This window comes from Rhodamnia argentea, chromosome 1 (assembly GCF_020921035.1).
Source record: "Rhodamnia argentea isolate NSW1041297 chromosome 1, ASM2092103v1, whole genome shotgun sequence".
Lineage (NCBI taxonomy): Eukaryota > Viridiplantae > Streptophyta > Magnoliopsida > Myrtales > Myrtaceae > Rhodamnia > Rhodamnia argentea.
In genome coordinates this window covers 34,647,311-34,667,069 of record NC_063150.1, presented here as the reverse complement: position 1 = coordinate 34,667,069, position 19,759 = coordinate 34,647,311, and the positions used below count along the sequence as shown (strand labels likewise).

Genomic DNA, 19,759 nt, shown 5'->3' with positions numbered 1-19,759 from the left:
TTGAGTACCAACTTCAAGCTATCGTATTCTTTAAATTGGACTTACTTAACTCAAAATTATCGGAACGCATGCTCAAAAAAGCGAGGGTAAAAATGAAATTCAAGATACAACGCAATTATGACACTGTATTTAGGACATAAACGTATAAGGTTTACAAAGACACGTGATCTTGCCGAGTGAAACGGGTCGAATGAGCGTGCAGAAACAACGGGCCAAGTTTTAGTCAAGAAAATATGGCCTCGAAAGAATATTTACGAAAACGTTGGGGCAAATTGACATTGAATTAGCAAATTTGGGGGTCAATATGGGAATTTTAGAAATAATCCCGGGATTTAATCAAATGTCTTGTTCTTGACAAAGTTTAAGCTCTCCCTCTTTGCTCGAACAGAGCAGCTAGCGACGGCGCCACAACCCCCAACCTCTGAGGTCTCTGTGTCTCTCTCTCAAGCACAGATTGTCGTCCCCGGCTTGCTTTCGGTACGCATGGTGGGTCAATTCAGGTGATGAGTCTAACCGTTTGATGAAATTCCTCAACCAGGTTGTCGGAGAATCTTCCCGGTTTGTCTGGACGGTTAATCTGCTGCTCCGACGAGAATTCCGCCGTCGGAGAGAGGGATACGGACGGAGAGTGAGAAATGCTAGCGAGAAGGATAGTTTCCGTCGCGAAGGGTACGCCGAAATCGCTATACTCCAGGTTCGATGGGTCTTTTATCTGGCCGTTTGATTTAGTGTCATTCATTCAGAGTTCTGCTGCATGAATTGGCAGTTCGTGCTCTTTCGATGCATTGGTTGATTTAGAAAGCGACAGATTATTGCTGTTAAATGTGGCTGGCTTACATACTTGATGCTGGCGTTTTCGCAGTTCTGCGCAGCCTTCGAATGAGGGCAAAAGCAGTTTCGTACGAAAGGCCGTGTCGTTCGTGCTGATCACGGTGACGGGTGGTGTTGCTTTGAGCGCTCTTGACGATCTTGTTATCTATCATGACTGCAGCAGGTAGTTTCTCATTGTTTCTGTAGCAATTCTTTGGGTTAAACTTCTTGACGTTAACAAGTAATGTGGAGCTGCCAGAGCATGGGGAAATTTGATTATTTGAGTTAGCATGGGGACATGGTTGTAATGTAGTGCTTAGTGAAGGTTGAGCCTGAAAGATATCGACTGGGTTGGAGAACTTGGTTGCCTTTCATATGCCTATGAACTCTCATGGCTAATGTGGCTCTACTTGAGAAGTGTCTTTTATACTTTACATACTCAAAAGAGAATATACTGGGAGCCTGTCCTTAAAAGATTTCCTGGGTGGCGCACCAATTTGTTAAGGCTCGATGCTTTTCAGTTATTATGCATTTTCACTAATGATCTCGGCTCAAATTGTTTGTTTCCATGCTTTACGTGGATAATTAATAGTGTATATTGCATGAGACCTCCTACATCTATAGATAATACTGAACATTTGATCCTATAAGCATATATATCTTGTATAGCTTTAATGAGGAAGTTGATTGCAATATCTTTGCATTGCAAGTGCACAAAGCAACCAAAAATACACTCCTGATTTACATGACCAGGTTCTATGATTGCCGAGATATATATTAACTGATACAACCTATGGTATAGCCATTTTAGTAAAGTTGAGGAAGCAGAATTAGAGAAAGCAAATCAATGTAACAGCTAGCTTTTGAAACCAATTGCTCTCTGGGGAAAAGCTTTCGAATTCCGAATTTTTGGTAAATCCAAAGAAGTTATTATACAAAAAGTAATTAACAAATGCTCAGAGTAACCTCACCCTTCACTTTAAGGCTATACCAACTGGTTAAAAGTGAAGAGACGTTTTCCTTGACCTTTTTGTTTCTTTGTAGGTCCTAAAATTTGGGGACATGTGCAGTTCAATCCAAAAACAATTTAATTAGGAAGTCAAGTCCTTGAACTCCCTAAAATAATCCTGTCAAGTCTTACATGATCTCCATTGGTAAATTGTGATCAGGGATTCCGTGTGATGCTTGAGTACAAACACTTATCCCTCAACATCCAGCTTGGCTAAAAGATCCATTTTCAGAAGAAATTAAATGAATCTTGACCAATTTTCATGTAACTAGACTACATGTACGAGTAATTTTATCTAGAATCATATATATGGTCGTCAAACTTCACTTGGGAACCAAAAATTGAGTCTACGAGAATACTTGCAACAAATGCTATCCCTAAACACAGAAGTTTTATTCTTGTTGACAAGATCGACAATAGGAGTTTTATTCTTTAAAATTCAAAAGTGTCCTTTAAATCTCAGCAAGATAAAAAATTGATTCGTTGTACTTTGCTCATACATGATCGGCTAGTCATGGGGATCACATTTCTGCCAATTTTGCTTTCTATTATTCAGCTACAAGCTTATTATACCTCAAACTAAAGTTCTTTTTAGAGCGGTCCTCTGTGCTGCTATGCAGTAATTATATTTTGTTAGTATTCTTTTCCTTATCTGTCCTTAAATTGCTGGTTCTTTTGTTTCTTGCTGAACTTTTTGGTGGAGGAGTGTAATGACCATTAATCGTCAGTTTGTTCATTCGGTTCTCATCATTGAAATTTTCTAACACTTCCTTGGTCTTTGCCTCGATGTTATTTAGTAAGGCTGTGGATAAAGCAAGTAAGAGCAAGGCAATCATAGATGCCCTTGGGGAACCGATTAAGAAGGGCCCCTGGTACAATGCATCTCTAGCAGTTGCTCATCAGAGGCATTCTGTTTCTTGCACATTTCCTGTATCCGGTCCTCAAGGCAGTGGAATCTTCCAGTTGAAGGCAGTCAGAAATGGAGGTGTGTATATTCTGTCGAACTAATGAACTCTCATTGTCTCCCTGTCAAGGTGGTGTCGCGTTATTTCTGATGAGAAAAGAGGTGTTGTTACTTTTCCTGAGATTTGATTCCTACTTTTTTTACTATCCTTCCTAATTGAGGCCTTTTCAATTGTTAGACTTGCATATAGCATAAGGGCATCATAATAAGTGAAAGTGTATAAATGTGGTTCTGTAATAGCAGCTGTGCTTCCAAATTTCTTCGTTTATGAAAATTCGAATTGAATGAGTGTTTGTTGCAGTATTGTTCTTGTGACATTTTGCCATAGCCTATCTGCAAGCTGTATACCCAAGTTGATTGCCATATCTGGATAATTACAGATGACACGTGGTTGTCCTTTCTGCGTCCTCGGGATTGGGAAATTTTAATCATGGAGGCGCTCCTCCATGTTCCTGAAAATGAAGAGAAGCAACGGACTTTTCGTATAAGTCTGCCGGGTGATTTTCCTCCTCCAGATAGTAAGGCGTGCATGAGCTGCTCATCCTCAGAACAGAAGCATGGAGAAACACAGAAGTCATCTGCTAGCGCTTGAGAGTGACGGTTTTGTATGCGTCGCTTCATAACTTTTTGGCAGGCTTTGGGTTTTGCTAATCGCGTTGTGTCGTTTTGTGTTATACATTATTTCTGTTGGTGACTCTAAGATTTGATGCAACAAACTTGGGTGAAGCCATCAGTTTGTGACTGAGAGTTTCCGTGCAAGTCAATATAGGCTCAATTTTAATAAAAAAAAATATAGGCTCAATAGCTTCTTCTTCTTTTTTAATTGGTGTACATGAGGCAAAATCAAATCCCGACTGACATATTCATAAATTTTACTGAACAACTAGAATAAGCGAAAGGAAACTCACAAATTATAAAGTTTTGACTGATTTAGGTCTTTGGTAACATTGAAGAATTCAAGCACATGCAACCACTGATCCCATCTCTTGAGCCTATGAACCGCCACTGTGTATGGCACCAGCTCATGAGAGCACCTTCCGTTGGTTCCTGGATAGTCATACATTGCTGGTTTGCTTGTGAACCTGTTCCTTGCCTTGTTCCCCGCGTTCAGCCACCTTCCGACCAACTTGTCCTCCGGTCCAAAAATATCATTCTTAGGGATTTCCGATTTAGCAATCCAATCAACGAGATCCCAGGATAATACAAACCCCATCCCGGACATGTACCCCTCGTGCGGATTCATGCTCGTGCAGGGAAGCGCGAATCCGTAGTACAAATCCTGTCTTGGCTGCGGCTGAAGCGAGGACACCAACTGCGGCAGCCGGATGTAGACGTCGTCGTCAGCTTTCATGACGTAGTCAAAGCGCCTTGGAAGGATGTCGGGGAGCGAGGAGAAGTACGTGTAGGTCTTACCGTAGTTCATGTTCTCAGTGCAATTAAGGATGATTATATCGTTGAATCTCAGGATTTCGAGCGCCAAGAAAATCTTCTGCTCGGGATTGGTCACGCTGCAAAACACAAACTTGACTTCTACTTCGGCTACAGGAGACGACTGGATGCCGTACACTAGCCGAAGGAAATGGCGGCGGTCGAAATTGTTCGGCCTCGTCAGAATCCCGATGAGGAGGCTGAACGGAGCACCGCTTGTTGTAGCCGGCAGTTCAGTGAGCTTAAAGCTGTTATCAGACGGAGCCATAATCGGGAACTTGATCGGGGCATCGAACAGAGCAAAGAAGATTACGAAGATGATGAAGACGAGGGAGGTGATCGACACGACTAGGAAGATACTCCTTTGCTTCATTGGTTCCTAGCTCTGATCATTTGCGTGTAACAATCCCAGGAAACGGGTCCTACAAGAACAAGTTCAGAAGAGGTGTTAATAATGTGATATTGATAGCTTCACGTTTTGCTCATCTCTCCTTGGAACTACCATCCTAGCCACTGCATGTGAACAAAGAGCCTGCAATTATCGCTTGCCCAGTGCATCTCTTTCCTAAGTTGCATGCTCGGCGTGACAGGCCAGCGGAATGACTTTCGATCAACAGGAAAAATTGTCCAAAAAAATCTAAACTTATTGTATTTTTATCAATTAAATTCTAGACGTTTTCTTTTTCCCAATTCAATTTTAAGTATTTTCACATTTTGCCAATTGAGTCCATTTGGCTAAATTTGACCAGAAATTGCCAATGTGAATGCCGATCATCCTACGTGGTACGAATCAATGCTGTCGAGGGCATTTTTCACAATATTCTATATTTTTAAACCTTTCATCAAGGTTTTCTTTTTTCTCTTTTGTTTCCTTTTAGTTACAACTATGGTCGGCGACAAGCGAGATCCTGGAGAAGGTCATCATGGCCCTCGCCTAGATCTTGGCAAGGCCGGGATACCCTCTCTCGGACTAAGCATGGGCATCCCAACCCTCACTAGTGACTGGTGAGGGCCATGACACCCTCGCTCAAACTAGGTGAAGGTCGTTGGCCCTCACTTTTGCTTGGCGAGTCGTCGGCTAGAGATGTAAAAAAAAAACACACACACACACATAAAGACAAGAAAATGAAAAATTAATAAAAAAATCCAAAAATATTTAAATTCTTAAAATTGTTCACATCATTCTTGAGCCGTCAATCATGTCACATAGAACGGTCTACTTTTGCATAATGATTTTCAATCATAATTGATCGAATATACTTAATTGGCAAAACGTGAAAAGATTTAGGACTAAGACTCCGTTTGTTTCGTGGAAAATAACTTTTAGGAAAATGTTCTTTAGATTTTTCGGCGTTTGGCTCATGAAAAATAAGCTAGTCAAAGGAAAACATTTTCCACCCATAGAAAAAGTACCTTCAAAAGTGGTGCAAATGTATTCCTCTTTTTGAAAAAAAAAAAAAATTCCCTCCACTCCTTCACATTCCCTAGTTTTAATAATTTAAAATTTTCTTAATTCTTTTAAAATCTTTTCAATTTTTTATTATTTTTTTCTTTCTCAGCCAATCACCGGCCACGGCGACGGTCGGTGACTGGCCACATCCACTAGCCCAAGGCTAGCGAGGTCGAGCTCGTGTCACCGGATCTGGCGAGGCCCAGCTGTGACATTCAAAAATTTCCATATAAGGTAATAATATTTGCAAGGTACGGAAAACGCGGAGGATGCTTTCCTGCAACCGTGAGACGTGTCAAAATTATATTGACAAATGTCGAAGTGTACGGTGATGTTGATTAATTTAGCGTCGTCTTAGATGTCGACGAGGATGGACAATCTCCGAAACATATGTCCAAGATTTTCGAGTTCTATATTTACTAAGTCGATGTTTTCCTAACATCCGGCAATAATTTTAGTGAATTAACGAAGTTAGGAATATCTTATTTTGATTTTCGTAACGACGCAATTTCTCTAATGAAAGCCCACTTGCTTATACGTAGGGGAAGGCTTCATTCCAACCATCATTTTCTTAACCCACCTAACACCCACATGTCCTCTTTGAGAAAACATGCAAAGACCCATGTCCTCCTTCTAACTTTGCATGTATGAGTAGTTGTCTTCTTGAGGGTGAAGACACCCTTACATTTGACACCTAAGGTTACATTTGGCGGGCCGAATAAAATTTTAGATATGAAAACTTTTATCCCATCCGATCTTTCGAGTGGCACAAAATCTAGGTATGATTGGATATAGCCTGGATAGAGGTCAGGATAAAAAAAAAAAAAATCCCTCCTAGAGGTGGGATAAATGCAAATAGAATGTGTGAAATTTGAAAAACTGAGGGGAAAAAAAAACTCACGCGTTCTTCTTCTTTGCACGCTGATCGCTATTTTTCCCAATGCTACCATCATCTCTCTAGTTCCGATTTCTCTTACTAGTATGGCCACCATCGAAACAGATCACGAGCACGACAGAGATACCGGAGATACTCAGAGAAGCCTTCGCCAAAGCTTTCTTGAGGTGGGACTGGCACTGCAACGTTCTGAGCAGACTCCACCACTGCTCCTCCCACGAGCAACGACCTGCCTCCCGCCTTTGGCCGCCGGGAAAAGCGGCACCGGAGCTTACGGGCTCTGTTTAGGGAAAAACAGAGTGTGGAATTTTCCTTGATGAGAGTTAAGAGTTTTTGACCTTGGTGCGTAATCAGATCGGAGACAGAGTCGTTGGAGACGTGGACGTTCTTGATCGGGAGCCAACGAGAGAATTTATTTTTAATTTAAATTCTATAAATCAAACACTCCTTTGATTATGCTCATTTGAATCCATTCTATATTTTGGAAGTCTGCAAACATTGGATGGGATATTTAAAATCTTATCCAACCCTTATTCTATTCGATATTATCCTATCCAGCAAATATGCTCGGATGACCAAACGCAGCCTAAGAGACTAAGGTGTCATTGCCTTAACCCATTAGTCACCATGTCTCCCTCCATTTGTCAAAAGATTAAATAAGATCGTTGTCACTTGTAATATTTACTTAAAATCATCGTGATGGGTAATTCAGAATCAGATCCTTACCTTCACCAAAAGACTTTTCTTGCCTTGGAGTAAGAGGGATCTTGAGCTAAGAAATAGATGGGCTTTTTCGAAAATAGATCTAATTTTTTTTTTTACGAAAATAGGCCTATTTTTTTTTAAATTTTCGGATTTGGACCCCGCACAGCAGTCTTAGCGCCCCACACGGGCCTTGTGCGGCACTTGGGTTTCCCTTTTTTTTTTTTGTAACTTCTTTTTCTTGTTTTCTTTTAACCATTTTTTTATTATTCAAAATAGGTCTATTTTCGAAAAAAAAAGCCCATTTTTGGGCGAAAAAATCGAATCTCTCTCAGCGGTTGAGAAAATATAGCCAGCCGACCGCCGTTAGAATCTCCATTGTCATCCGTCGCTCACGGTCTCCATCTTCATCCAGTAGCTTAAACTTAAAGTACACGCGCTTCGATCGGAGGGTTTCTTTTGCTCATTCGCCGTTGAATTCCATTCGACGCCGTCGTTCTCCATTACCTTACACTGGCCCAAGATTTCAAGCTCAGTTGAAATCTTGCCGCCGGTGCCAATCTTCACGGGCGGAGCATTACGAGATCGTGATGCTAGCCTTCGATGTAGATTTTGATATAATTCGTGATTACCAAAACCTGACTCCATTTCCATTTTTCCTATTTTTTTTAGACCTATTTTGAATAATAAAAAATGGTTAAAACAAAAAAAGAAAAAAAATTTAAAAAAAAAAGGGGAAACCCTTGTGCGGCACTAAGACTGCCGCGTGGGGCCCAAATCCATATATAAATAAATAAAAATAGGCCTATTTTGGTAATTTTCTTTTAGACCTATTTTCGAAAAAAAGCCCAAAATAGATTCTAGAAGTTTTTTTTTTTTTTTTTGGCCGAAAGATTCTAGAAGTTAAAAAAGGGTATCTGAGAGAAGGAAATCTCTGTTTTACTTCTGAATCTGAGAAACGAAAAGGGAAAACAAGGTGATGAGAGTTTGGTTGTTTGAGCTACGTCTAAGGTAAGTGAAGTTTCTAGGCGTTAAGTTAGCCTAGTCTACTGAGCACATCAGACTTGGTTGATTGGTGTGCATGACCATAGCTGTAGTGATTTGACAAGTATGAATCTGTTCAATTGTGACATGGTGCTATGTGGTCGGGACCGATGTCGCCTTGATGAGTGCTTACACGTTTGACAAGTATTTTTCCAAAGTTTGTGTATGCTCAGAATAGTTGCCAGAGCTTATTGAATCTGATGTGTTTCCAAAGTCTTGAAATTTTCTTTGCATTCGTACAGTTTTCAGACCTTACCGTATTCGATGTTTTTAAAGTCTGAGTCGTTTCCAACGCCTGATGGGTCTTCGACACCTACTGCGTCTAATGAGTTTCCAAATTCTGTAACTTGTTTTCTTCTTCTGAACTTGTTCTCTGGCTCTGAACACGTTTTCTGAGTCTGATAGTTCCCGAAGTCTGAAACTGCTTTTTGAGTCTAAAACTATTTTCTCAGCCTGAACCGATTTCTGAGTCTAAATCGTTTTTGGTTCCGAACTACTTTTGAGCCTGAATTGTTCTCAGAGCTGGAATTACTTATTGAGTCTGAACTGTTCTCAGAGTTTAAATTGCTTTCAGAGCTTTCTAAATCCTATTCACTTTTTGAGTATGAACCATTTTGATAGCCCCATTCGTTTTCAGAGTCTAACTCGTTTTCGAAACTTTCAGAGTCTGATTATTTCCAAAACTTTCAGAATCTAATTGCTTTAAGAACTTTTTGAGTCTGATTCACTTTCAGAGCTTTTAGAGTTCGAAAAGTTTGTTGCGTTTGAAATGTTGAGTCTGAAGTGCTGAGCCTGAGGTGCTGAGTTTGAGGTGTTGAGTCTGATTTCTACTCATCACATCCATCTACTAAGTATGTACATGCGTTGTTTTTGTACCATTGTTTGACTAATTATTGTCATGATTTTGAAGAACATATGATGAAGCAAGAAGGTGGATAATAGTATTGAAATGCGTGGTTTATTTAGCATTACTTGTATTGCATAATGCAATGAGATTAGTAAGTCATCAATGCTTGCATGAGAGATGAACGAATGTAAGTGTGTCATTAGCATCAATCACATTGGACTTGATAAATCGTGAGGCTCAATATGGGACGAGCTAAGCGGGACACCTACAAATCATAAGGCTCGGTATGTGACAAGTCAAGCGAGATTCCCTTCTTAGGTCTGTAGTTTGGGGATGAACTATGTGAAGGCTAGTGGACCCGTAACGACCCGATTTGATGTGGGCGGGGAGTGATCACTGGGATGAGAGGGCCCGGACAAGGAGCGGTTCATGCAGGCTTTTAGGATGATGAAGGGGTGGGAATAAACCAAATCGAACATTGAAAGAGGCGGGTATAGGTGTTGAGATGAGTCCGAACTGATTTTTAAAGTCTATACTATTTTCAAAATCTGAAGTATTTCCAATTTCTGAGCTAAATTGTCTTCAACGTTCGAGGTATTTTCAGATTTTGAACATAACTATTTTCAAAACCTGAAGCATTTTCTGTATCTGAGCAAAGGAGTTTTCAAAATCTGAAGCATTTTCTGCGTCTGAGCTAAGGTGCTTTCAAAGTTTGAAGCATTTTTTGCTTTTGAGCTAAGCTGCTTTCAAAGTCTGAAGTATTTTTTTGATTATGAACTAAAATGTTTTCAAAGTTTTGAAGTATTTTTCTGTTTCTGAACTAAGCTGTTTCAAAGCCTAAAGTATGTTCAAAGTCGGATACGTTTTCAAATTGATGGACCAATACATTTTATTGCATCAAGGAATGTGTGATGGCATAAGCAAGTGAACTTATGTATTAAAATGCATGCAAATGTGGATTTATCATTAATACCATGAGAATACGATAATTAAGCCACTCCTAAGGATTAAATGTGATGATACCCCGTGAAGATTTTCGGGATGCCTCGAGAGTCGAGATGCCCTTGCTATGTGATCGGAGATGCCCAATAGTGTCGGGATGCATCAGTAGTCGAAATGCCCCTACTGTGGTATCGGAGATGCCCTGGAGTTGGGATGCCTCGGAGAGACTTTTGGAGGAAAGTAATGGATCAAATACATGTATGTGAGTGGCCAATGTTGTGTTATATTGTTGCTAGATGGTTTTGGAATACTATGAAGGAAAGGTAAAGCATGTGCCCATGCATTTGAAATGCATTATTTCTTGTGTTATGTTGTACCAGGTTAAGGGTGGGTTTGGTTCGACATTTGAAAGAACTTTGGGGGAATGCAAATGCTGAAAGCTAATGCTGGGGCTTCTAGCATTGAGCTTTCAACCTTCCCAAGAGGAATATTTGGCCAAATGCTCATTGAAATGCTTGCCAAACGGTTCAACATTTTTCAAAGGAGCATTCGGGGCCAAATGCTACTTCTAAATGTCGAACCAAACTCCCCCTGCCTAGCTGATTTTTCTGACTTAAACTTAGAGATTTCATTACTGGGCTTCGGCTCACTCCGGTAATTTTTCAAACGTATAGGATGGCCCTTTGAATAAGATGTTGGAGAAGACGAGATGATGCTAATGGCCATTGGATGATGGCTCGATCTATGTCTAGGTTAGCTGTTGAAGTAGTGGAGTTAGTTGACCTGACCCTTTTTTTCAGCACTATGTATCTTGTATGCAGCTTAGATGATGTACTAAAATTGTAATTATGATATTTAATAAATGAAGAACCCTATGTGTTCAAGCGATTTTCTTGTATGGGATGATTGTGAAAAGTTTGTTACACTCCCGCATGCTAATAACAAAAATAAATTGAATGACACATGTCGCGAGTGACGTCCCGAGGCATCGCACTAGCTCTCATAAAAGAATAAAAACGTAAAAATATCTTTTCGATCGACTTTCTAGAAAATATCTTTTTAGGCGCCACATTTTTTGCAAAATAAACGGAGTGTAACTTGATAAAAGTATAATAAGTTTAAGATTATTTTTCCATAATTTCCTCACAATCAAACCCAAAGGAGCCGTCAGTTTTTCATGAGAAGTTGCTAGACATCTAGGAGTGGATGGGATACTATGCAATTATTATCTATTTGTAAATACGATTCTGTTATATGCTCAAAAAAAAAAAAAAAAGAGATAATGATTGTAAATATATGTATGTATATCAAAGTCCAAATATTTTTATGCTGATCACATGGCATTTTATTTTTATGATTCTCACGTGATAAGACACGTGCAATAATTAAGGTCGATTCATTTGATTTGTCATCCCCAATCTTCTGGTTTTATTGAGTATAGTTTTGTAAAAAGTCTAAGACAAAAGAAATATTGTCACATATGTGTTTTCCAACGTTTATCTCATTTCGGCTCTCACATCTCGTTATTTCTTAAAAAGGTTAATACACGGAAAATTTTTCAAATTGATACGTTTATGACAAATTTATCATAAATTATTTTTTTCACCACAAAAAATTATGACAAATTTATCTTAAACTATTTTTTTTAACCATAAAAACCCATATTTGATAAATTTATCCAAAAACCTTTTTATAAAAAAACTCAAACCAATGTGATAAATTTATCCTCCGTTAATTTCGTTAAAAACTAAAATTCATACACATAAAATTTTATAAATTTTATTAAATTTATCAAATGTGTACTAGTTTGGAATTTTTTGTGGTCAAAAAATATTTTGGAGAAAATTTGTCTTAGGTGTACTAGTTTGAAGTTTTCGTGGTATTAACCCCGCTTAAATTTCTAAAAATTAAGTTAAGCTAATATGTCATGAAATGCATGCTTGTATTCATTTGATTTTAGTTTACTCCCCTCACGCGACGCTTGGCTTTAGATATGTGATTGTCGTGCGACACTTCATGCCAGGGCGATCGGATTAAATCTTGGCGAAAACTATGTTATGAACCCTCCCCGGACAAAAGGATGATGAAAATTGTTTGGAAGAATTACCAAAATAGTCATAAACCCATTGTAATTGTGTCAATTTAGTCATAAATATTTTTTTTTTTGCCAATACACTCCTAAACCATTTACATTTTTTCCAATTCAATTTATTTGGATAGTCGGTGTTGACATGGCATGTTGATGTTGACGTGACACTTATTTAAATAATATTTTATGATTTTCTGATTTTTCTTCATTTTTGTTTGTCTCCACCGGCGAGGGCGTCCCCGCCAGCATTGGGCAAGGGTGTCGCGGCCCTCGCTTGGGCTAGGCGACGGTCGTGATGACCTCACTCACCCAAATTGGGCGAGGGTCGCGACACCCTTGGCCCAGGCCGGTGAGGGTGTCCCGGTCATTGACCACGTCGGCTTTGACATGCTTCGTCTGCAGGTCAAATGAATTGAATTGACACAAATACAAAATTAACAGAATTGAATTAGCAAAGAAAAAAAAGTGATTAAAGGTTGAATTAGCACAATTACAATAAGTTTAGTAGTGTTTTGATAATTTTCTCAAATTTGTTTAGGTGTTATTTTTCTGGCTTATATTGATCCAACGTCCGGAAAGAAGAAAAATAAAATAAAAAACGGCAGAAAACTTACATAATCACACATACATTACATAGATGTATACGTTTTTCCAGAAATTCTGTATATATTCGTTTTGTTTTTTTGTTTTTCAATTTTACGGAGGACCCCACACGAAGAGAAACCCACGTTTCTTTGCCAACAATCCACCCTCCGAAGAAAACGAATTATAATCTGAAAACCCCCCCCTCACTTTCACTTCACATTTGTGCTCACCCAAGCTCTCTCTGTTCGCTGCAAATCTCGCGATCTCAGGCAACTGGTCGGAGTCCTCGCCGTCGCCGGAACTTCGCTAACAGTACTCTCTCTCTCTCTCTCTCTCTCTCTCTCTCTCTCCATTTTTATAGGGCTTGGCGACCTCGCGGGGATGCGGGATCGAGGTGTGGAGGGTTAGTCCACACCTCGTTAGCTTGATGTCGATCTCAAAGCCGGTGGGTTGAGGGTTTTGGGCGGAGCGCTCGGGTTGGTATAGATTCGGTGGGTGTTCAGGGTAATGCGATGAGAGTGGGGGATATTGGGGGTTGACCGAGACGCAGCTGCTGCGACTTCCGCCTTAAAAATTGCGGGAGGAAGATGGAGATTAGCGGTTTGTAGGTTCGGCGTCGAAGATTCTAGGCCTTTTGGGGATTTATTTTGCGGTTATTGTGCTCGGGAGATTTGGTTTTAGGTCGTCAAGTTCGAAACCTTCGAACTTTCTTCCGTGAAGATTTTTAAGTTTGTGGAGTATGCTCGGCTCTTTGGTGATTTGTGGTTAGGCCCAGATTTTTAAGTTTCTGTGTCTGAATTGGCGCTTGTGCAACATGGGCTAACTTCTTTCCTTCCAATGGCTGGGGCTCTTAGCAGAGGAAATTGATATCCGTTGAAGCTGAATAACACTGACATGTTAATATGGATAGTGCATGGCAATTTTAGACAATTTCAAGTAGTCTTGTGCAGCGATTTTGAATTTCTATTATGTATTTCTACCCTGTTGCTTTTGGCAATTGTTGCCTGTAATAGTTGGGGAGGCTTGAGGTAGAGTGGGCCATAAGGCCGTGCTAGGGTATTTTCCTGCTGGCAATTTTTTGATCGTCTCTTATTCTCTTTCTGTGGCTGAAACTGCTTCAGAAATTTTTCTCCTTAATCTGTGATGACATTGAGATACATCTTCTTTTGAACAAAGTCGCCTCATGCTGTAATGAGACTTGAATTTGATGAGAAATTTTGGCTGTCTGGTTAGCTAACTTTCCTTTTGTGACTTAGGTTGAGCTTGGTTTAGTTTGGTTAACTTGTTTGCAAGGTGCTTTGGATCATGCATTCTCTATATCATACTTGCACTATCGTTCTTCTTTCATTTGACTTTGAAATTGTGTTGTAACGGGAACTTTGACAATGAAAAGCTCCAAAAAGTTATGCTGGGGAATGCTGCATGATTATCTGCCTGCTAAGTACATCTTTCTGATATACTGGTTTGTTTGTAGGCTTGATGTCTTCTCTAGAAACAACATGGGAGGTGAAAAACATTCTGTTACACGTGTCTTTTGCTTCTCATACTTGATTGAATACGTGACTAACACTAGTTGTGTGATGGTGGTATTTTTCTCCGACTGTACTTGCTATGAAGTGATACATATTTGGGGCTGGAATTACATTATCAGTTACGAACCCTTGATCTGAAAATGCCGGATTCTATACAATATACTTTGAAATTGCTTCTTCCATCCACATTGATGTAATATTTATACGCCTTGGGCTTAGTTGCCTTGTTTTTTTGAAAGTTTTAAATTGCTCAAGTTAATCCTGTTAATGAGAAAGGGGTAGATGTGTTATAACAATGATTAGCTGAATCCCTTGCTCAAATAAAATAGCAAAGCATGTGCATTACAAATCTAGCTGAATCTACATGCACTATTGCACTGACTTTCTAATATTTTCATCTTAGCTGCGCCGATTATATTGACTGTACTAGGCCCTCAGCCTGTTGCCATTGAGAACAAGCCATTAGATGTGGTATTTGGAATGGAATAATGGATACTCCAAGTGATATATTCCATACTAGGGACTTCCTTTTCACATGTAGCCTGCTTTGTGACACATCTGTCTGCTTTTTGACCCTAGAAAAGAACGATCTATATTGGCTATATATACATTTTTATTAAGTTTGGTCAAGAGAAATGGCTGTTAGATAATTGCAGTGCTGACCCTCTTGTTAGTTTTTGTTGTTTTATATATACATCTCCAGTTAGTTGGCCAACATAAATGGCTGTTAGATAATTCCAGAGCTGACCCTCTTTTGAGTTGTCATTGTCTACTGCTGAGAACATAGCATGGTCATTGTTTTCTGTTGAGTTATCTTTTTCTCCAATTGTAGTTGCTTTGTGACCAATAGTGTAGTTATCATCGCGCTTGGCTTATGTTAGAGTACCAATTGGTAGTTTACTCTCTGATAAAGATTTGGTGGAGTCTTCTTGGAAGTTTAATGTGCCCTTTTCACTCTTCCAAATGTTCATAGGCCACAGTTTGAAGAGAGGCACGTGGAGTTGAAGAACATTTTGTCCATACTTTACCCACAACGAAGTTTTTCATCGCTTCCAGTTTCAGTTCATAATTGTCTTCTCCAATTTACTTCTTTCCCTTTATTATTTTCAGCTACCAAAGATGTCCCGGAGATATGACAGTCGCACGACGATCTTCTCCCCTGAAGGTCGCCTCTACCAAGTTGAGTATGCAATGGAGGCCATTGGCAATGCTGGGAGTGCAATCGGGATACTAGCTAAGGATGGTGTTGTCTTGGTTGGTGAAAAGAAGGTTACTTCCAAGCTTTTGCAAACCTCAACTTCAACTGAGAAGATGTACAAGATTGACGATCATGTTGCATGCGCCGTTGCTGGAATTATGTCTGATGCCAACATTTTAATCAACACCGCAAGAGTTCAAGCTCAACGCTACACATATGCGTACCAGGAGCCAATGCCTGTGGAACAGCTAGTTCAATCACTCTGCGATACTAAGCAAGGCTATACGCAATTTGGTGGGCTACGCCCATTTGGTGTTTCATTTCTGTTTGCAGGATGGGACAAGAACTATGGTTTTCAGCTTTACATGAGCGATCCTAGCGGAAACTATGGCGGTTGGAAAGCTGCAGCAATTGGTGCCAATAACCAAGCAGCACAATCGATTCTGAAGCAAGATTACAAAGATGAGATCAACAGAGAGGAGGCAATCCAGCTTGCCCTAAAGGTGCTGAGTAAAACTATGGACAGCACTAGCCTTACTTCGGACAAGCTTGAACTGGCTGAAGTGTTCCTAATGCCTTCTGGGAATGTGAAGTACCAAGTCTGTTCACCCGAGTCTTTGAACAAGCTCTTGGCGAAATTTGGGGTGGCACAGCCTTCTACAGAAGCATAAAAGCTCTTTTAAGAATTATTCCGGGTCTTCTTATACATTTGGGCTGCTTGAGGTAGTCCTTGTACTGATGTTAAATTTAGACTTGCTAAAACTGTTTCCTGATTCACCTTATGGCTCTCTCAATTAGCACTCTCAACTCTTGATCCAGTTTGCATTATTATTACCTTTTGTCATGGTTTTCCCTACTCTCTCTTTCCATTCCTATTATAGTGTGTTCGTGCTTGGCTCTGCTTGCAACGGGGCCTTCAATTCCATCTGACTAGAGCATGATCCATATTTATTTGATTTGACCACTGAGAAACGGGAAAAAAAAAAAAGAATGAAGAATTGTGTAATTTCTATATATTTTTCGTTATTTTGATAAGAATCTATTAGGTTTCGTTAGATGACTATCTTATAATTATATATCATTGGATCATTATTATCTTGTGTCGCTAGATTATGTCTCGTTCATCATCATTATCTCGTGTTCATTGGATAACAAGCCCTCGTCACCAGCTAGCGAGGTGGCCATCGCCTAGATCTGGGGAGACCCTTGCCAGCGGCTGCTAGCGAATGCTTGTCGGCCCTGCCCCGGTGGCGTCGAGGGTCATTAGTACTTGATAACCCTTGCCAACCAAATTGAAAGCAAATAGAGAAAAGTTTAATTTTTTTTTAAAATTATAGAAATTGTTTATGTTAGTACTGATCGGGTTATGTAAGATGGCTAGTCATCATGTTTGCGATTTTCGGTCAATTTTGATTAGAAGGACTCAATTGGCAAATTACGAAAATGTTTAAAACTCAATTTGTATAATTGAAAGCCTTAGAATGGAATTAGCATAATTACAATAAACTTATAATTTTCATTGTCCTTTTCCTCGACTTGCCAAGGTCGGGGTGGGTCGGGTTGGGCAGATTGTGGTTTCCCAGCTCGCCTGCAGAGCCGATTGCATGGCGGTCTCAGTGCAGCGCCCTCTGTCTCCATCTCTATTTTGCTCTCCGATAGGTCTCTCACCCCTCTCGAAGTCCCCAGTGTGTGGCAATTTTCGCCCGACTCTATCTCGCTACCTTGCTACTTTGAAGTGGAGGTATCAATTTTTTTTTAATTTATTTCTTTCCAAAAATTTTCAACCTTCGATTGAATTCAGTGAATGGTATGCTTTTTATTTTTTTCCCAAAAATTTGATAATTTTGTTTTATACCTACATTTTATAACTAAATGATACGTTAAAAGAATATGGTAATTATCCTAAATGTAGCATGCTACATTTTAATTACATTTTTCTAGGAAAAGTCACGCAATGTGCAGATGAATGTTCAAACACGAAGATTCTGTTTATTTTGCAAAAAATGTGATGATTTTCAAAAATTCTTTTTGGAAAGTCATTTTCCAAGAAAATGACAATATTTTTAAGTGTTTGGTTAAAAAAATAAATGAACTGATTTTTTTTTTTTGTGTTTGGTAAAAAAAATTGATTTTGTTACAGAAAATAAACTAGAAAATTTGAAATTTGAAATATTTTTATATTTTATTTATTTATTTTCTTCCCCTTAGGTCATCGACTATGGAGACAGTCAACAATTGGCCACAACCGCTCGCCCTAGGCCGGTGAGGGCCTCACAACGAGGAGCCGATAAGGCTCGAGCTTGCCGGATCGGGTGAGGTGGAGAATTGCCCGAGGCCAGCGAGGCTCGTCCCTCGCCGTGGCCGGTCGCCGCCCATCCCAGTGGCTAGCGACTGGAAAAAGAAGATAGAAAAAAAAAAGTAAATACAAAATTACAAAAAAATATAATTAAAAAATTCCGAGTTTTTATAATAAATAATTAAAAAAGGTGAAGAATCGTAGGGAGGAAAGAGGGGAATCGTATTTTCCCTAGTTTTCAAAGTGTTCTTTTTTGTTTGATATCGAAAAATATTTTCCTTAACTAATTTATTTCCGAAAAACATGTCGAAGAAGTTGCTTTTATTGAAGATAACGATGAGATGATGATCAACCCAGATCATAAAAGATATGGAGAATGGAAATATCCTAATTTTTTCCGAACTTCCTCCGTTTCTGTTTCTGCTTCGGTTTTCCTCCCTCCGACTCTGCCTCGCAACCTCGCTGCTGTGACTTGAAGTTATCAACTTTTTTCTGTTTCTTTTTAGAATTTTCGAAGCTTCGACTGAAATCATTGACTCGTACAGATGACTTGGTTTTGCAATTGGATCCAACACATCGTTGCTCATTTACTGACAGTGATGCCTAGGGTGGTTTCTCGCTGCTTCCCGTGGCTTTCGCGCCATCGTCGGGGCGAGAGGTCGGTCGACACATCTGATGCCGAGAAGCGGGACGGCACATCTGATTGCGAGAGGCGGGACAGCTTCGAAACCTTACCGGATGATGTCGTAGTGAATGTGCTCAGCAGACTGGTTGTCGACCAACTCGGCCACGCAAAAGGAGTATGCAGAAGGTGGCGTGCTTTGATCGCGACGGCTTACTTCACTCGAGTGCATCTTCAAAGAGCTTCTTCAGAGCCTATCCTGTACTCCATGCTCTCCGAGCGCCGCGCCGATGACCCGCCCTTTTTGGGTGTCCTCAACTGGGGCTCCCCGGAGACGCAACGGATTAGACAATCCAAGCTACCGAGATTCCCACTCCCAATAACCATGTACGACATTTGTGATCTTCTAGGTTGTTGCGACGGACTGCTTATCTTCCGTACCCCATCTTTGTATGAGATTAGCAACCCCATAACGCGGGAGCGAATTGACTTGCGGCGAGAAGGAACGATATGTGGTTTCTTTCTCCATTCGCTTTCGAACAAGTATCGGCTGCTTTCTTACAGAGAAACTCCCATTGGCTTCTGGTATCAGGTGGGCGGCATAGGGCCAGCGGCGTGGAAAGATGTCGGGACGTATCCCTACCGTCCTAGAGAACAAGAAGCCCCATCTGGCGCAAAGGGCCATCTTCACTGGATGGCGGTTGGGAAGGAAGGTAGGTCGCCACCTTGTTCGCATTCCGTCATGGTCTTTAGCACTAGAGAGAGCAAACTTCGTTTTATGCCTCATCCGGGAGATTCATGCCGATCGAGCGAGGGACGTTCGAATATGCACTTGGTGGAAATGTACGGCAGCGTATATGCCTATGCAATTTGCGTAAAACTTGTGGGCATATGGGTTTTGGAGGACCATGCGAGCTGGCATTGGGTAAAGAAGTGCGATATTGATCTCGAGCGGCATCCGACTTCTGGGTCCATGACAAGCTACTCTGACTACAAAGACGTGCAGCTTATAGATAGCCAAGACGGTGAGTTGCTTCTGTTCTGGCCTCGCAGGGGATTCTTTGAGTATAATCTGCAGTCGAAAACAATCAAAAGAGTCCACGTGAAATTTAGCGCAAGCAGAATGACGAGCAGGTTAGTAGTCGCCGAGTTTAAACCGAGCCTCGTGCCCTTGAAAGATCATCAGTGAAGTTAGTCTGGTTTTTCTGGGGTTTAGGGTATAGAGAGAATTTTGATTGTTGATGCTGGTTTATATGATTGTGGGAAATAACAGGTTCTCAGCTATTGATCTCTTCATTCTTCATTTTCAGAACCGGAATGATCACCCTGTTTGGACTTTGGAATGA

At 40.3% G+C, this 19,759-nt stretch overlaps 4 protein-coding genes across 5 annotated transcripts; 3 read left to right on the top strand and 1 right to left on the bottom strand.

The window, feature by feature from the left end:
- The first annotated feature begins 520 nt into the window (after positions 1–520).
- On the top strand, positions 521–3,528 carry LOC115739018. The gene is made up of 4 exons (XM_030671869.2): positions 521–694; positions 863–994; positions 2,617–2,804; positions 3,164–3,528. Exons 1-4 carry the CDS (start codon positions 636–638, stop codon positions 3,373–3,375), a joined length of 591 nt encoding a protein of 196 aa, XP_030527729.2. The 5' UTR covers positions 521–635; the 3' UTR covers positions 3,376–3,528.
- A 159-nt stretch (positions 3,529–3,687) lies between these two features.
- Positions 3,688–4,584, bottom strand: LOC115738823 (beta-1,3-galactosyltransferase pvg3-like). The gene has a single exon (XM_030671550.2). It carries the CDS (start codon positions 4,582–4,584, stop codon positions 3,688–3,690), a length of 897 nt encoding a protein of 298 aa, XP_030527410.2.
- An 8,330-nt stretch (positions 4,585–12,914) lies between these two features.
- LOC115738930 (proteasome subunit alpha type-4) lies at positions 12,915–16,351 on the top strand. Of its 2 annotated transcripts, none has more exons than XM_030671742.2 (2): positions 12,915–13,077; positions 15,408–16,351. In XM_030671742.2, the coding sequence occupies exon 2, from the start codon at positions 15,417–15,419 to the stop codon at positions 16,164–16,166; it is 750 nt and encodes a 249-aa protein (XP_030527602.1). In that variant the 5' UTR covers positions 12,915–13,077; positions 15,408–15,416; the 3' UTR covers positions 16,167–16,351. The 2 variants fall into 2 exon arrangements, with proteins under 2 accessions (XP_030527602.1, XP_048136875.1); XM_048280918.1 differs by having other exon boundaries at positions 12,927–13,070.
- Positions 16,352–18,390: 2,039 nt separating this feature from the next.
- On the top strand, positions 18,391–19,759 carry LOC115738822 (F-box protein At3g07870-like). The gene is made up of 2 exons (XM_030671549.1): positions 18,391–19,547; positions 19,687–19,759. Exons 1-2 carry the CDS (start codon positions 18,391–18,393, stop codon positions 19,757–19,759), a joined length of 1,230 nt encoding a protein of 409 aa, XP_030527409.1.

Excerpts from the sequence above, each read along its gene's own strand:
- LOC115739018 (XM_030671869.2), top strand. The coding sequence starts at position 636 with ATGCTAGCGAGAAGGATAGTTTCCGTCGCGAAGGGTACGCCGAAATCG. Across the intron at positions 995-2,616 it reads ATCTATCATGACTGCAGCAG|TAAGGCTGTGGATAAAGCAA; the intron begins GTAGTTTCTCAT and ends GATGTTATTTAG. Across the intron at positions 2,805-3,163 it reads GAAGGCAGTCAGAAATGGAG|ATGACACGTGGTTGTCCTTT; the intron begins GTGTGTATATTC and ends GGATAATTACAG.
- LOC115738823 (XM_030671550.2), bottom strand. The coding sequence starts at position 4,584 with ATGAAGCAAAGGAGTATCTTCCTAGTCGTGTCGATCACCTCCCTCGTC.
- LOC115738930 (XM_030671742.2), top strand. The coding sequence starts at position 15,417 with ATGTCCCGGAGATATGACAGTCGCACGACGATCTTCTCCCCTGAAGGT.
- LOC115738822 (XM_030671549.1), top strand. The coding sequence starts at position 18,391 with ATGCCTAGGGTGGTTTCTCGCTGCTTCCCGTGGCTTTCGCGCCATCGT. Across the intron at positions 19,548-19,686 it reads GCAAGCAGAATGACGAGCAG|GTTCTCAGCTATTGATCTCT; the intron begins GTTAGTAGTCGC and ends GGGAAATAACAG.